The sequence below is a fragment of the Malurus melanocephalus genome, unplaced genomic scaffold (assembly GCF_030028575.1).
Source record: "Malurus melanocephalus ecotype Western Australia unplaced genomic scaffold, MMel_1.1 scaffold_20, whole genome shotgun sequence".
NCBI lineage: Eukaryota > Metazoa > Chordata > Aves > Passeriformes > Maluridae > Malurus > Malurus melanocephalus.
The window spans coordinates 3,591,084-3,608,707 of NW_026623252.1; the positions used below are offsets into that span (position 1 = coordinate 3,591,084).

General features: G+C 46.1%; 2 protein-coding genes across 2 annotated transcripts in view; both read left to right on the plus strand.

Annotated features, from left to right (window-relative positions):
- Positions 1-3,633: 3,633 nt before the first annotated feature.
- On the plus strand, positions 3,634-4,777 carry LOC130588848 (interferon lambda-3-like). Its single transcript, XM_057389802.1, has 5 exons — positions 3,634-3,771; positions 4,062-4,124; positions 4,271-4,420; positions 4,505-4,576; positions 4,679-4,777. The coding sequence occupies exons 1-5, from the start codon at positions 3,634-3,636 to the stop codon at positions 4,775-4,777; spliced, it is 522 nt and encodes a 173-aa protein (XP_057245785.1).
- Positions 4,778-7,386: 2,609 nt separating this feature from the next.
- Positions 7,387-17,624, plus strand: part of UBE2F (ubiquitin conjugating enzyme E2 F (putative)) — a 54,387-nt gene continuing 44,149 nt past the window's right edge. Inside the window, exons 1-3 of the mRNA XM_057389888.1 lie at positions 7,387-7,530; positions 9,292-9,425; positions 17,556-17,585. Coding sequence (XP_057245871.1) covers positions 9,308-9,425; positions 17,556-17,585 — 148 coding nt within the window. The 5' untranslated portion in view covers positions 7,387-7,530; positions 9,292-9,307. The remainder of the gene's footprint in view (positions 7,531-9,291; positions 9,426-17,555; positions 17,586-17,624) is intronic.

Below are 17,624 nucleotides of genomic sequence, written 5' to 3' on the forward strand. Positions count from 1 at the left end.
CACTGCTGAAGGAGAGCAGGGTCATGCCCCTGTCACCCACCCACACTGCAAAGGGAAGATTAGAGGCTGCATTGTGGGGAAGGGGAGACAAAGGGGCTCASAACTGGGCACACCCTGCACAGTTTATCACCTGTTTGCTTTCTGGGTATTTCAAGTCCAGGCCCAGTCTCTGCAGAGACCTTTCCCTTTCCTGTAATTCCTGTCCTTGGCAAGAAAGCCTTCCTGACACCATGGGAAGCACTGTGCCCTCACTCTGATCTATTATTAATAAAGGGAAAGTGCCACYTCTGCTCCCTGCCCCAGAGAGTGCCCCTGGAGGCGGCTGAGAGGGGCTGGAGGTACTTCTGCTGAAGTYGTGGGCTCTCAGGGCTGTGACTGAGCTCCCCTCAGCTTGCCCAGGGTGGGGAGCAAAGGCTTTGCCCCCAGTTGGTCCCCCATGAGGGTGATGGGAGGACAGCTATGGGGTGGGCAGCCCATCATGAATGGGAAGTTGCTCTCTGTGTGYGTGGCCGTGTGCTGGAGCAGCAATACTGGATCAGGCCCTGCTTTCACTGGCTGAGAGGCWGCTCCAGGTGCAGATTGGGTTTGGGCCAGCAGCAGCCATCAGGCCTCCCTTGATGGGTGACAGTGAGGGGTCTCTCCTGCCCAGGGAGACACTGGGTGAAACCCATCACTGTGCAGCTGATGGCTTGTCTGGCTTCCCAAGCCAGGGAAGCCCCAGCTCTGCTGGCAGAGCTGTCCCTGTGAGGTGCATCCCTGCAGACATTCCAGGGCAGGGAGGGGTCCCCTGGGAGGTGACATCCTCTGTCCCTACAGTGCTGGTACAAAGGCTCTGGGTAAAAAATGTTTGGCTTTTTYCCTCACTTTAAATTTAAAAGAAGTTTAAGTCAGCTCACTAATTATGTCTAATTTACAGCCCTTCCTTCCCACACTGGCCTGCAGTGGGTGCCCATCTGTGATGTAGCACCAGGGATTTTATCACCACCGTGCAYGGTGTCACAGCGGAGTGGCACCAGSTCTGGCAGTGGCAGCTGCAGTTCACATGTGCTGGGAGGTGCTGAAGGGTTCTGGGGGATGGAGTGGGGCCGGGGGCACTTTGGTGGCACYGACACTCCAGACTGGCAGGAACAGCTCTGGTGATGGCTGATGAGCAGAGCCCAGCTGATGCCCCCTGTCCTGGCATCRTCGGGCCATGGGTAGGGCTCCCACACATCACCTGGGGGGTTTATTTTTAAAGCTGGCTTTTTTGGGGCACACTTTCTGTTCTTTCTATCTTCTTTACCCAGACTAGTCAGTTTAGCAGGAGTCACTTCCTCCCAGACTAGCCCACTGGGGTCAGGAGCCATCTGGTCTTGTCCTTACCCAGCTGCAGTGGCATGGCTTGTGGCCACAGCTTTCCCACGCTTGTGCCATGCAAGAACCCATGAGTCACCACGGAGCGATTGCCTCACCCAGTGCTGATGCCAGCCCTGCCCACAGTCATGTTTCAGTTTCGTTCTCTCACCTGGAAATGCTTCATACCTGGAATTTCTTGCTCCAAGTTGGAGTGGCTCCAGCCTCCGTGCTGTGCGACTCCATGGAAGGAGCTCCATCATCACCATYTGTGCTGCTCTCCTGGCACAGTGCCATCAGCAGCTGGGACCGGAGTGATGATTGTGATGGATCCCCAGTGCCCTGTAGACTCTGTTGGGCACAGTGTGATGTCCCCAGCCTGTGCTGGCTTTGAGGGACACTGTGCTGCCAGAGCAGGAGCTGGCACTGGCACAGTTTGGAGGAGCTGTGGCAAATGCAGCCCTGCTTTGCTGGCTGGGCTGGGCTATGGTGGAGCATGACATCGCTGTGCAAGACACACGTCAAGTCTCAGGATGGCAAGATCCCATCCCAAAGGAAAAAGTCCTTGCTGCTCCTCAGCCAGGAGYGTGGGGCTTGGCTATGGCTGGGGATGGCACAAATACCTGAGCAAGGCCCCCAGGAGAGATCCTCATGYGTCCATTCCAGCTGCCACGTGTGCTGGGGGCTGTGCTCATGGCTTTGCCCCACAGCTTTCACTTTTCTTTGGTGCCTCTGAAATTCCTTCTGCGTGAGTGAAGAGATGAGCTTTCACTTTACTTCTCCAAACAGAAATGACACCTGGGAGAAAAAAGCCACAGCGATGAGAAACAGGAGCCAGAGCTGTCCCAYGAGGATGTGATGCTGCTCTGTGACCCGATGGGTGACCCGAAAGTGTCTCAGCAGAGATCGGTGGTGTGGGACAGTGGTTCATGATGGATCACCTCTCTCTCACTGGGGGCCACATTTATTYTACATCTGTTGGGATTTTTAAGGTGCCCTCTATTGCAGCTGAGCTGTGCCTGCTTTGGTGACAGAAGTGGAATTATTTATGCTGGTTTGGRCTTAGATTTCACAGCTATATTGATCATGAACTTTGTTGCATTGAATAAAAATTATTCTTCTAAATCTATGGGTTTCTTTAATGGGAGAGAAAGGAAAGGCAGAGCCTTTGTCCTGTTCATCAAGAGGGCAGACAAGGGACCCCAGCCCACACCAGGGCTCCAGCTTTTAATTACTGACCTCATCTAACCTGCTCTTGGCATGGAAGGCTGGGTGGCAGCCTGGTCCAGTGGCCACATCCATGGCTGGAAAACTCTGCCCACCACGCTCTGGGGCTTTAGCACTGTGTTTTGCTGTCCTGGCTCTTCTCCAAGCTTTGGACAAAGTTGGAAGAGCCGCTGTCCAATCCATGCTGCCCCCTCCTATTTTTCATCTCCACTGTGGTTTTCCAGGAAAGACCTGAGCCCTCTGGGATGCTGCTGGAGCAGGGGAAAGGCTGAAGCAGGGTTTGATGGACCCTTTSAGTCAACAGCTTTGAGTCATTAGACCTCTTCATTAATGATCTGGATGATGAGGACAGGGAACCCTCGCTGTAACAAGTTCAGTGGTGACATCAAACTGGGAGAAGTGGATGACCCAGCAGGAGATTGTGCTGCTGTCCACAGGGACCTCAGGAAGCTGGAGAAATGGGCTGGTGGGAATCTGCTGAAGCTCTACAAGGGGAAAGGCAAAGTCCTGCACCTGAGGAGGAAYAGCCCMAGGTGTCTCCCGCAGCTTTCAGTGTGGGGTGAGGCTGGGTCATGCCAGTGTCTCCACCACTTGCCAGCATCTCTGTGCCACTCAACCTGGCAGCAGCGTCCCCCAGCCCCAGCCCCCTCGGAGGGTGAGTGCTGGAGGCAGCCGGAGCATCCCCTGTGCTCCGGGCTGAGGCGGAGCAAACAGCAGGGCTGGAGGCGGCAGGGCAGGTAATGGAGGAGGSATTCCCTCCACCACTTTCATTTTCTTCTTTCCAATCTGCCCTGGATTTTCCAATGAACATGAAAGCACCRGGCAGAATAAAAAGCTGGAGATGGAGCAGCAAGGCAGCCACAGTGAGCAAAGCGACTCAGCTCCCTGTGTCAGCTACCAACCCAGCAGCTCTACACCTGAACGAGCCACCTGCGGCACCTGTCAGGCATCTCTGCATCAGAAATTGGGTGAATCCTGCCCGGAGTTCTCCTGTTCATCCTCTCTGGCATCCTGCACCGCAGCCTCCTCACCTCATCGTAATCCATTGCTGACCATCGATCACTTGTTGACAGAATGTTGTGCCTCAGCCTCACCCCACTGCTCGTGCTGGTGCTGGGGGTCAGCCTGGGGGCTACCTTTCCCCAYGACGCCCTGAGGAAGGGCTGCAGGCTTTCCAAGTACCAGAGCATTGCACATGAGGAGCAGAAGGCCGTAAGGAAGATGACAAAAGAGTTTGTGAGTACTGCTGCAAGAGGGGGTGGTGGGCTGGCGGGGGGCAAGACAGAGGGGATGCTGAATTCAAGATCTGAGTGACAAGGTGCATGTTTTCTGCAGCAGTTTGGGGATGAGGAGGATGTTTTCCAAGGGTGTTTGGGGATATGAAGGGTGCGGAGCCAAATTTCATCCTGGTTTCAAACCCCTCAAGGCTAGCCAGGGTTGTACAACATCGCCAGAAGTCACCATAAGAATTTTTCAGTCTCTCTCTCCGTTTATGCCTGCAGGTGAACAACCACAAATGCAATACCAGTCTCCTTCACAGGAAATGGAAAGCAGTAGACCTGCYGGTAAGAGCGAGGTGATGCTGTGTAAAGGAGCACACCTCTCCTGTCATCCAGTCCCACCCCTACCCACACCTCCAGGCAGGTCTTGGAGACCACCATCCTCCAGTCCCAGTGCTTCGGGTCCCTAACCAGGACACTCCCACCCACAGATGTCCGACCGAGTGGTGCTGGTGGCAGCTGAGCTCAACCTCACCACCGCCATGCTGGAGCTCCCCRCTGTCCCCAGCTTCGTCGAGGTGCGCCGGCGGCCCCTGGACTTCTTCACTCAGGCCCGGGAGGATGTGCGGGGTTGTGTGAGTGCCTCCCCCAAACCCCTGCTCTGGGCCAGCTCAGCGGCCCCGGTGCTGGTGGGGCTGTTCCTCACCCAGCCGCTGTCCTTGCAGGTGGATCCTTCACACCAGCCCTCGGGGAGATTGAGGCACTGGCTGCACAAGCTGCGGGTGGCCATGCAGACAGTAAGTCAGGCCGGCGGGATGATGGGTTTTGGGGTGTCAGCAACTGCATGGCTGCTGCACCCCACTTCAGTGCTGAGCCACTCCTTCTCCCCTTTGCAGGAGAACWCCGAGACCATGGCATGCCTGAGGGCCTCCACCATCTACAACGTTTTTCAAGTGCTGGACAACCTGCGGTGCGCTGCCCTCCAGGACAAGTGCTGAAGTGTCCTTAAGCCCCTGCCCAAGGAACGCCTCAAGGCTTGGGAAAAACAACTGTGTTGCGCTATACTTATTATTTAACTTTTTTTCTTACTTATGTGAGCTCAGGTTACAATTTTTTTTTTCACAGTTTTTTAAATTATTGGCTTGAGAGAAGGCAAAGTAATGCACTTCCTGAAAGAACATGAATATGTGTATTTATAGGATACCTTTGTTTTTCTGGTTCTCAAAATGTTTTTAAGGATMTCTATTTTTTTATTTTTTTAATCTATTTATATAAACCTGCTATTTATTAAGAAGGATATTATGCATACTTGTCTGTATAAATTATTTTCTTATGTGCTATTTAATATGAAAACTAAAGTAGCTACCATAAGCAGATAAGCTGCCATCCCGTGTTTTTACTATGCTTTGCTGTAATCCCATAGCACAGCTATCGCCTGCACAKTCTTATAACGATATTGTTCAAAAGGAACCTCATTGCGTTTAATCTGGGGACGGGGAGAGGAAAATGTTGGGGAAATTAAGCTCTTTGGAGAGCTTTAATAGCTGCTTGGCCATGCCCCAAGTGTTACCCATGTGCTGCCATCTAACGTCAGGAGCAGCACCCGAGGCAATAAAAACCCATCGAGAGGGAAACGCCCGTGTGCCAACACCTCCGAAGGGCAGGGAAAACCCCAAGGAGCGTCTGGAATTGCCCATGGACTCCGGGATTTGTTTATAACGAGGCACGGCTCATTCTCTCGAAAAAACAGGTTGCAGGAATGCTCTGCCTCTGTGACCTCGGSCTCCCAGGAACACACAGATGCCATCAGTGCCTGCTTTGGGATCCCACCTGGCCCTGCTCCCGATTTCACTGCTCTCTTTTGAAGGTTTGCAAGAAATCCCTCTCTCTGGAACCTACTGAAAGGAATGAGAAGGAGATGTCTTTACAAATAAGTTATGGGGTCTGCTGGTAGATAAGGCCAGATACTGGCAGGTCAAAGRAGCAATGAGAGGAACCATAAATTCCATAGGAATTCCACAGTTGATACAGACTGTTACTCACTCAAGCCGTGCTAAATCCCTGGACTTGGAGAAAAAGAACAGAGTCACAAAGAATAAAAAAAAGGATGGGATGCACATTAGAAGGGGGTCTGTATTAGGTGATTTGGACAGTCTGTAGCTCTCAAGTACYTCAGCCAGTGGGGAAAGAGAGAGGGAAATGTGGCTGGGAAATTAGGATAAAAAGGAGGCTGCGTCCTCCAGATATTTGAGAGACCCCATGGAAATGTCCCATGGCCTCTGCCTTTATTCGAATAAAGTTACGGGACTCCTCTGTCTCCTTTTTGAACAAAAACCTCTGGTGTTYGTGGATTAATTTTCCTCACACTACATACAGCCAACACCTGTGGGAGGAGGTTGTGTTTAGTTCTGTCCAAAGCTGCTGTATTGTGTTATCCAAGCAATACATGGATCTGGAGAGAAAATCCTAAGGARGGAAGAAAGGCCTGTAAGCAGCAGTTCTGTTCCAGTTTAACTATATTTGGGTAAGCTAAGTTCCAGTTTCTTTTTGGGGCAGGGGTATCATTGCAGTGAATGTTTAGGATGCAGAATTTCAGTAGCTGTCTGCCAAACTTTCCTTGTGTCCAGTCTCCAGCTTTGCCTCATCACATCTTCTAGCCTGGATGCTGCTTAAATGGCTAAGTTTTGGTTCCCTCATTTAGTGGTAGCTACCAAATGGAACAATTTAAGTTTATGCAGTTATTTTACAGATGGAAGGGCTGACACAACGCAACTGTGAAAATTTCTGAAGTTTTTGGTCAGTCTAGTCAGGACACCCAACTAATTCACCGTCCATTACTAAATGCACTCTTATGATAATTTTTAACACAGATTCCATCTGATGGACTTGTGCTTCCATATGATTGACTATTTAGCTCATCTGATTGATTATTGCTTTCATCTGATTCACTATTCTCCCATTAATCTGCTGCTGCAATGTACAATTAGTTGGTAAATTAAATAGGCACTAAGGCAAAGGCTGTGGCAAGCCCTGTTACGCTCTGCTTCTGAAATCACCCTGACAATTTTTCCACTCTGGGTGAGTTGCTATTTGCCATAGACTCAGCGTAATTTCTATTGCAGCTGAACCACCCCGATTTCCACAGCACTGTGAGGGGACAATAAAAGAATGGAATTTATTGGAAATGGTGGCCAGGAGGGTGGTGAGCTTACCATCCCTGGAGGTGTTTAAGGAACGACTGGACGGGGACTACTCGGTRCTGCGGTGTGGTTGATGTGGTGGGAATGGTCAAAGATTGGACTCGGTTATCTCAGAGGTCTTTTCTAACCTTAATGATTCTGACTCGCTTTACAAAAGGTGAGAAAATTCGGCCTGGGGACAGATAAGTCAGATGCACGTTGTAATTCCCCTCAGGCAGTGCGGAACCCCGCTGGCGCTGAGGGAGCGCCCCAATATGGCGGCGTTGCCTGAGGGAGCCCCTCAGGGGCAGCCCCAACATGGCGCCGCCCTCCCGGCGGCAAACGGCCTCCCCGCCGCCTCCGCCAAACTCTCGCGAGATCCCGGCGGGCTCAGTTCCCGGTCCCATCTGGGCTCTCGCGAGATCTCCGCTGAGGGAGGAGGAGGAGGAAGAGGAGGAAGSAGAGGAAGCAGAGGGAAGGAGGAGCCAGGAGGAGCCGCCACCGCCGCTCCCCCCCGGCCGGCGCCGGGGATGGTGTTGGCCGCGGCAGCTGGTCCCTGACGCCGCGCTCAGGTACGTGCGGGCTGTCCCCCGTCCCTCGGCTAAGGCCTGGCCGCTGCCGGTGTCCCCGTATCTGCCGGCCCGCCAGGCCTCGGCTCCCGGTTGGGTCCCCGGCCCAGCTCCCCCGCGACCCAGCGTTCCCCTGGCACTGCGGAGGGACTTCCCCGACCCCTGCTATCTCCCCTCCCGGAGCAGCTGGASAATTCCCTTGACTGTTGCTCTCTTCCTTAGAAATAAGCACAGCACTTCTCCCTTCCTCTCCTGTCTCCCCGGTAAAGCTTTCCTTGGAATTTGTGAGTCCTTTCTTGCCGTGCTCCATTAGAATTTGGGATATAGCCGAAGCCAATAATTTCATTTCCAGGCTGGGCACGCTTCTCTTGGGTTTCCTGGTTTCCTAGGGCAAGCTGTAAAGGTATTTAGGCCTTTAATGCTTATCGAAGTTGAATTTATTTGGAATTAGCACTTAAAAAGTGGGGTTTTTTTTGATGGAAGAGCTGGTCTACAGTTTAGTTTTCTTTTTCTCTTTTTTTTTTTTTTTTTTGTTTAAAGCAGCTGTTGTTTTTTCCTTCTCCAGGGAAAAATGGACTTTTTGTTCTGCTTATTCTTTCCTTCTCTGGGATAAAACCCACAGTACGTTTCAGTTGAGCCAGCTGGATTTTACATTTACCCTGAACTTGATTTTGGTTTTTAAACAAAATCTTGAAACTTACACACACAAACTTGTCAGCTTCAGGGAGCTTGACCTTCTTGTAGATCTGACCAGAGTTTCCTACTGTTCAGGTCTGTTGTGAAATACATGTTTTCCTTTTTTTTTTAAACCTTGTTGCTCGTTTTTCTATTATGTTCTTCTCAGCCTCGAAGTAGAGATTATTCCCTGGCTTTTTGCTTTTTTTTCCCCCCTTTATTTGGTTTGATTAATTCATATGACTTTTAAGAATAAGCATTTCTCCTGTGATATTAGTGATATTAGTGGTGGTGGGGGCTGAAGGGTTTGGATCTTGTCAGCATTGCTTTTAGCCAAAATGTTAAAGAAAGAGGAGTTGTCACAACATATTAAGCCACGATGGGCTGGATATTTTGGCTTCATGACTTTGGCATTCTGACCACCTTTTACTGTAATTAATTAAACAGTGCAGTTATCTTCTAGAGTGGATTGCTGGCACAGCAAAAGTATCTCTTCATTTCAGTTACTCGGTCTCTGTGCGTAAGGTTTTTGTCCTGTGAGGAATTGCTCTAGTGCAGCTGTGTTGATAATTGCACTGTTTGYAGCTTCAGTCCCTTTCCTGTGCTGTGGGAGCTGTCTCAAAGCCCACTTCCTAACRTTAGAGAATTGTTCCAGTAATCCCTTCCCTTTCTCCTTATAAGTTTTTTTTTTTTTCTTTTGACCAGCCAAAGGGCAGCTCTGGAGGTTGTCCTGGGAGGTGTGGAGGAGAGTAGGGGGCTGGCAGGGCTATTTTCACAGGAGCTCTTTCCAAGGAGCAATGTCAGGCAGTGAAAGTGGTGCTAACACAGATGTAAGCCTGACCTCTCTCCAGAAAACTGAATTTCCTGTTGGCCTAACGCACTGTGACTGCCTCAGTATTCACAGCTCAAACAAACTCATTCTTCAAGTGCTCTGGGCCATCCTTATCTTTAATCACAGCTCTGTTACCTGTATGCAGCAGTTCTGTGTTGATGGTAGTTTGCTCCTTATTCAAAAACTTGTTTTCCTCCTCCCCTGCTCGCCGCTGGCTGGTTTTTGGTGACTGTCCCTGCTGTCCCGTTGTGTTCCAGGTGGGAAGCAGCAGTAATGCTAACTCTGGCAAGCAAGCTGAAGCGGGATGATGGTGTCAGAGGCCCCCGTACGTCCAGCCCAGCATCTGACTCCACTCGGAGGGTGTCTGTCCGGGATAAATTACTCGTTAAAGGTGAAAGAATATATTGAAATATTTTGGGGTTTACTGTTTTCGAGTGTATTATTGGAAGTGGTGCAGTAAACAGCACTAAATTGCGTGTAAAATCCCACAGGTATTTTTAAAATGGCTTGTGACTTCCCTTGGGGTTACTGCTGTAGTGTATGCATTGACATGCATCTCATCTCCAGCAGCTTGTTGCTTCTACAACGCCTATTGTGYAATGAAAATCAAAGAGGTGTCCTCCTTCTGAAAGTTAGTCCATCATTGATTAAAACATGATGAAAAAATGCCACATAAGTGTCACAGAATGCATAGGAGGAGAGTATCGACACTAGTATATTTGCCTTGATAGGAAGATGGGTTTTGAGTAAAAACATAACTGCCTGTCACAGGAAAAAATATCATAAAAGAAACAGCAGTGTTTTGTTGGTCTTTAATGGCGCAGGTCAGAGGCAGCAAACTTTAAAAAGCTTAGAAAAGCAATGCAAAGAGAGATTTCTGTAGGCCTAGAGTCCTTAGAAGTTGAGTATGAATTTGTGAATAATAAACGGGTGATTGTATTGCAGTGTGGTGTGTTTTAGGAAGGCTACTGTAAGTTTTTACCAGCTGGTGGAAAAAAAAGCCCCAAACCTACTTAGTGGCAGTTGTGGGTTAATGAGACAATAATTAAACCATTTTATATTTAAACCTGGGACAGCTCTTTCCTGTGCTTCAGTTTTTTTTGGTAGCATAGATAATACATTTAAAAATACATTGGTGCTGACAGTTTGCAATTACTATGGACTTAAACTCAGGTTCACTCCTTCTRCTCAGATTTGAGTGTTAGTGGCAGGGAATGGGTTGTTCAGGTTGATGTTTCTGCTGAGAATGATCAGTAGCAGATGTACTGCTGTTGATACGTAAACTGCCACTATTGGGATTCATGCCAGTCAAAGGAAATTCACATTTCCTTTGTTTCAGAATGATTTTAGACCAGCACAGGTGGATTTGCCTGACTGATACYACCTAGCTAGTATTGCATGTGGGKTTTTTTTTTTTCAAATTAGGGTAAATTCTGTGGTGTGTTTAGGAAGGCTGCATTAGGTTTTTACTAGCTGGTGGGGAAAAAAGCCTAAACCTTGCTGGAGCAAAGTGTCACTGCAAATGCTGCTGATTCAGTGCACTGGGAAGTGCCTCAATTAGACTGCAGCAATATAATGTCCATAATTTTCTCTCTCTATTGTTTTAAGGACAGGGAATTTTTATATGTTTTAAATTGTGATTACTCTTAYACTTCCAGTTTGGAAATCCTCATTTAACTTCAGTTCTGAGAGGGAAGAGATGCAGGCAGGAGAAATAAGCTCTTTAACCAGGCTAAGCTACAAAGCCAAATTACTAAATATATATAATCTGAGATTTTCCCTAACCTACGGTATAGACAGGGGAAGATAGTGTAAAATAAACACACTTCATTTGAGGTGCCAAAGAAATTTTACTCTGCCCTTAGAGCAATCATGTTTTTCAAAACCATGCCCAAGTCYGCAGGGGAGGAAGACAGTGTAAGCTATAGAAAAATTAGTATTGACATTATAATTGTAATTGCTGTGGCTATTTTAGCAAACCTGCACAGAYGAAGTATTGAACAAGTCCCAGACTGACAAATGTTAAAAGCAGGTCAGTGCTCACATGCCTCTGACAAGCACTGAGTGCTGGATCCTGATGTGATTGTGCATGGAGGTGGTATCCCTGCTGTGAAATGAGTGGTTTAGGCCACTTAAAGAGTCACCATCAAAGATATTGGTGAAAAAGTGCCTAAATATAAAATTGCAAAAGTACAGCAAAGGTTGGTGGTAAGGTTTGTGTTGCTGCTTACTGCATGGATGTTACATGTAAAAGAGAATCAAATTCTAATCAATTTAGAGTGATATGTGCAGAGGCTGGAATGAAAAGAGGAAAGGGAAGAGGTAAAGGAGACTCTTAGTTGAGTCAGGGGGTTCAGAGTGAGCCCCTTTCCTTTCTAAACTCTTCAGGCAGGAGTCACTGCAGCTGGGCTCAGTCTTGGACTCAGTGAACACTGTCTAAAAGATTTAGCGGAACTTAATCACAAAAGCACTTAAATGTTACATTAATCATGAATCAACTATAAACATAGATGCAAGATGATAACGTATACTCTTTTATAGGGTGTTCAAGTCAATGCGCACACATACAGAATGATAGATATATATGTAGACAAATGTGCAAAGGTAACACACACATGTATGGATATGGATGTATACATGGGAATACATATTAAAAAATTTCCCCCCCAGAATCAATGAAATAATTCTGTGAATGCCTTCTTGGACATTATTGGAATTTTCTGAAATTCAAGTGAGGATGATTCCATTTCACTTAGGCTATAATTCCCATAAGGAATGTTCCAAAGCTGTCACGGAATGACTCATTATTCCTACTGCCATCTCCCACCTTATCCAGACAGCAGGAGTTCGTTCCTGGTGCAGTCAGTGCTACTCCCACCTKAGCCTTGCAAGAGATCTTGGTGCAAGTTCAGGAATGCTTCACCACTGAGCTCCAGTGCAAAGGCCAGGGCCTGACAGGAAATACTGAAGTTGTAATGCAGGCCAGAGACGTTGAGGGGAGGATGCGCCACCGCAGTCACAGCGCTCTCCCGAAAGAGCTGTAGGAGCAGCTGTCAGTCTGCATGTAATGGTTTCTGAATGAAATGGAAACTGACAGTGGAAGCAAATCATTCCAGTGTGACTACTGAGAGGGAAATCTAGTGGGAAAGATTCGTTAGGAATGTTCTGTTTTAAGCTTCTTAAGCTATACATAGGCTACTTGTTTGCAAAATTTTCTAGAACTTGCTCCARCACTTTAAGGTAGATCAGCTGCAGCAGCATCTATGATGTTGTGAGACTGAGTGAAGGTGAGCTGATGTTGCTAGTGTTCTTAGGTCACATAAAGAGCTGCAGGAATGAGTTTGAGTGGGAGTGCAGAGCTGCTTGCTAAAGGTGTGCACACAGCAATGATGTGCTGCAGCTGGCCCAGCACCAGTGCCTTTTATTGCTTGATGGTGTGGAACTGTAATAAACCTGTAATAAGCTGAACTTCAGGGTGTTGTATTGAGTCCCAAAGCTAGTAGGAGCCTGGCAGAATAGTTCTAAGTAGAAGTTACTGGTGTGTGTTTAGAGTGGAGTTTCCAAACATGTGAGAGTGGCAGAATGGGTGAAAGGCTCCGTCAGGTCAGTGTCCTGGCAACAAACTGAAAAATAATCCGTCCTACATAAAAGAAGGGGAATTCTGGCCATCAGCACAGGAGGAGGAGGAGATGAGAAAAGACCCAGAGTGGTCTGTCAGTGGTGAAGCACCACTGTCCTATTCCCTGATCCACAGTAAATTGGGCTTAGTCTAATAAATCCTGCAGACGGATGTCTGCCAGCTTTGCTCAGGGTATTGTCCAGACACAGACGGTGTCTGGTTTTTTTTCTGAAGGTAAATTAAAGACAGCCTTGTTTGTGTTGATAGAGAATCCAGTCCAGGAAGGCAGTAGAGGATCTGTGAGGGATGTGCTGTCACACTGATAACCCTCCAGTCCTCAGTTGTGTTGTGTACCCTGCCTGTTAAATAGATCAGTGCTGTTTTGATTAAGGTGATGACCATGACCCCAGCGACTGAGAAGTGTAGATGATGCCTACAAACTTAAAAAAACTTGGCATAGACCAGCTGCATGCTGCCTGAAAGTAGGAAAAATAAGTAATAATTTAGCTCTGATAGCTATTTGCACTGTGGTTGTGAAGAAGCTTCTCAGTTGGTGTTTGAAATAGTGGTGCCGGGCGCTGACTTTGGTTTTATGGATTGGTGCAGGTTAAGAAGACTTTGTTCCACGTTTGTRGAAAATCTACTCTTGAAATTCTGGTGCCCTCTGTTAGTTTTTCTAAGTTGTTCCTTTGATTGCTTACGTTCAGTATTCAGTCATCAGTCATGGCGAAGGACACTTGAGTTATTTTATGGACATACTATGAATGGAAATACCCCTGAAGTTTTATATTGGGAAGTAATTCTGAGTCATTTGGATATTCTCTTCCARCTATAGAGAGGGTCTAGTAAAGCACAGCTTTGTTAAAAGTTTATTATTACTTACTTGTGCATCTGTCTTCGCTGGATTTCCATCTAAGCTCAGTTGGTGAGTAAGGCCCTTATTCTGTAGGCCTAGTATCCACATTAAAGTAGAGCAAGCAGTACAATTGCTTTAGCAGGTTTCATTTTGTTCTGTGCTGCAGAGGCAATTTTTAATGTTCTGTTCATCGCTAAGGGGAGTTTCATTAAGCTGGGAGCAGAGGCCGCATGACTGCTTCTCCAGGATGCTGAGCATGCAGTGCTGAACTCGAAAGGCAGATCCTTTCTGAAATTTAAAAAGGGCTGAGGACAAGCCAGAGTGGATTTAAGATTAATATTGTATAATGAAGGTGACTGCAAAATTGAATTTAAGATAGAGAGCACACCTGAATGCCAGTAGTAGCTCATGCATCACAGAGGTTGTCCCTTAAACTGCGTTTTTTGCAGTGTGCCTAAAGTTCTTGATTCAGTTTTATATTGCACTACTGCTTCGTTTGATTGTGGCAGCTTGAAATAATATATATGAAAACAAGTTAACAAGGTTTATTCCTCGGTTATCTTCAAAATGTGTGACTTTTGCAATCGTATTTATGTAACCAGAAAATATTTTATGTGYGCTTCTGTGTAAGCCTGAGACAGTGGAAGTGAGAAAGTGAGATGAGAAAGTGAGGTGAATGTCCCTGGTAACTAAAAAAGAGGGAATCAATTTCTTAGCTTTCTTCAAGTCTTCAAAAACAGTAATATCCCTCCTCACAATATCAGGTGAGGAAAGTTGAGAGGGGAGAAAATACTTTTTTTCTAATACTGTCTGTATGTTCAGTGGAGTTAAGTAGGGAATGCCATAAAGATGGGTGGGTAAGAATGACAAGGCAGACAGCATCCTGGAATTAAGAGAACATGAGAACTGACATGTAGAAAACAAATTTTTATCAGAGAATCAAGGTATTTTATCTTCATCTCTGGAAGTCTTAAAGAAGTAAGTTAAAGAGGGAGTGGGGTTAAACAGGAGTGGAGTTTTTTCAACGAAATTAGAGAGAAGCAATGTTCATGTGGATGAGAATATTCAATTGATGAAATAATGCCTTTATTTGGTGTACTTAAAACCAAACTCCAGCAGGAAGCATGTAACCTGATTTTTGTGGAAGGCAGTAAATGAAGCACAGCTATAKTCTGATAGGGGGAGGTGAGGGAGCAGAGCAGTGGGATTGTGGTCTGTGCATTAAAGATTCTCAGGGGTGTCTCATAAACCTTGTACACACAGCAGGAGGGTGYAGTCTGGAGAACTGTAATGGGTAGGGGGAGTTACTGTTTGTGAWATAGTTTATAAATAGCTCTCATTGCTTGTGTTAGGCTTAGCTTTGTCTCTCTCCTGTACGGTTTCTGATCTGCTTTTGAGACATAATCTGTTTGCATTCAACTCACCCAGTGTTTGTGGTGGGTTTAAGTTTAAGCCTYACCTTTTTTATGGTTTCAAGTAGCATTTGGAACTGTTCAAGCAAGTGCACAGTGGGTCAAGAGCAGGATTTTGAAAATACACCACAGCTTGGGCTGCCTCTGCGTTAGATGCCACAATGTTTTGGGAACACCAGATGGGCTGTTTGGGAGTTGATGGTATTTCCTGAGATTTGGATTTTCTGGTTGTTTGTCTCATCACCTTAATGGTGTGAATTGAGAGACAGATGCTGATCCTCCMCAAAACGACCATGAAAAGTAATCAAATTGAATTTGCTTTATTGCTCAACTGTAGTGACAGTAATTTCTTGAAAGAGAAGCTCAAAAAAATTGTGAGCTTAAGTTTGTTCTTTAATTTACTGAAGCTCTTGGAGCTCTTGGAAGTTATGTGTATTGGAACTCTGATTGTCACTTCTGGGCTTTGCTTATTTACAAATCTCTGTTAAGTAAGTTGGCAGCCTGCACAAAGGGGCATTTTCTTTTTGAGAGTGCTCATGCCAGAGGTGTTGCTTTATGTAGAAAACGCATAACTTAACACATCAGAATCCTACTGGAACCTGAATGCTGTGGTCAAAATGTTTGCTTTCTGAGCAGCAACATACAAAAATAGTTCCAATATCAAGATTGTTGCTATCAAACAGTCACAGAATTTGGAAAACCCTCAAACCCAGAGCTTTGGCCTGTTAAATGTAGTTGTTAATTGGTTAATCACCAGTATTTGTTTATGTGGCACAATTAATAGTAACATCTGTTGTCTTACTTGATGCTGCTGTAAGCATTTAGATTATTGAAGCAGATCTTTGTCTGCTTTATTTTCATGAAATTGTTTCATTCTTCGTTGCAGTGGTTTGTTGCAGAGTTCATTAGAAACCTCAATTTTGGGGCACTTGCCTTTGTTCGCAAAGTTTTTGTGTGGATTTATTAGCCCAGCATTCCTGCTTGTTTGCACACCTTCAGAGAAGGAGCAGTGTTCCCTTCTCCTGGGTGTGAGCATTTTGTTTTCATGTTTTCACAAGAAAACCCTCTCATTCTTGTGCCGAGACAGAGAGAAACGCAGGATGTGAACACGTTACAGGAGCTTTTAACACTTCCAAGAGTTCTGGTGACTGTAAACTCCATTGAACCTTGCAGGAGGCAAAAGTAAGGCCCTTGCTCAGCAGAGCTGCTCAGCTCAGCCATTGCTGGGGCTGAACATGCTCTGCCCTTGGGTGTCTCCATTTTTCAGGATCAGGCAAAGGGCAGGCAGGATTCATTAAGCTGAACAACACACAAGTGCAGAAAGCAGTAAAGGAAAGCAGTCAACACTTTAAAATAAGAGCCAGATCCTAAACTTTGCCCTGTAGTGAAGATTGATGGGCCTCCCACTATGAAAGGGTGGTGAATTTGAAGAAAGGAGTGAGGGAGTAAGTAATATAAGGAAAATTTTTTGTAGCTGCAGCCTTCAGGGCTTGGTTGTATGTCTTTTTTTTATCGACCAGGAAGGGAAAATTGAAATGAAGTTCTTGATTACAGCTGAAATTACATTTTTGTGTGTGTATTATAAAGACTGTACTTTAGCAAAAATATGGCCCCAGTGTTGTCTTTCAATGCATGGCTTTGGTTAAATCAGCTCTGGCTGCTCGAATGTGGGATTTTAAAAGAGTGAAGTTGTGATTTTTTTAGGTAGGTGTGAAGCACGGTACTTCTGTTCTGGTGGGATTTTTTTCTCTTGGTGTAGTAGGCTGCAGATGCAGGATGTGCCAAGCGAAAGGGTGGTGGAAGTCAAATAAGCCTCATTCCCACTGCAGACACCTGCCAGGTTTGGTAAGCATGGATGCAGGAAATGCTCTGCAGAGTTACTGAGAGTTGTCATGAGATCCGTTTGGATTCAGTGTCAAGAATTCTGAATGACTGTTTTCTTTATGTGTGTTTTTGAGAGTTGATACTGAAATCTCTTGCATGTTGTCAGCTCAAATAAATGGGCTGTGTCTGTGGAGGCTTAAAAGCAGAGCCAGAAGTGGAGAATTAGACTACAGGAAATGCCAAAAATAGACTCGATTASTTTTCCTAGAACTTTAGAAGAGGAGTGATATCTTGATGCATCTCCTTCATACTTCTGTGAAATAGAGATAGTTGAAAGTAAGGGTTCAATAAAATACACAACAGCAGGGGCTCTTCCAGGGAAGGTGACTTGACAGCCTTCACTTCCGTGGGGCCATGGAGCAGAATCAGGGTGCTGCCTTTCTTTTGTGAATTACTTTTAAGCTCAGGAAATAAATAAAAGGAAATTTTWATTGTTTGTTATTGTTCCAGTACCAAACTGTGGTTTGGGAATGCCARTGCTCTGTGTGGTAGCAGCCCTGGTGCTTCAGTCTTGGCACTCCCCATCAAAGTAGGATACATTTGCCATGTCTGTAGGGCAGATGAGCATTTTTGGTAATGAATTGAGTGGCTTAAAGAGAAATTTCAAGGTAAACTTCCCCTGCAGCTTAATTGTATTTTTAAGTAAAATTTGATTTACACGGTGATTTAAATTAGCTCTGCCAATTTGGACTTCAAGAAGGGCTTTATGCTTCCACAAATAATGGTTTTGTTTTTTTTTTCTTTTAACAGAGGTTGCAGACCTTGAAGCTAATTTACCTTGTGAGTATACCATTTAATCGTATGCATTTTAAGGGGGAA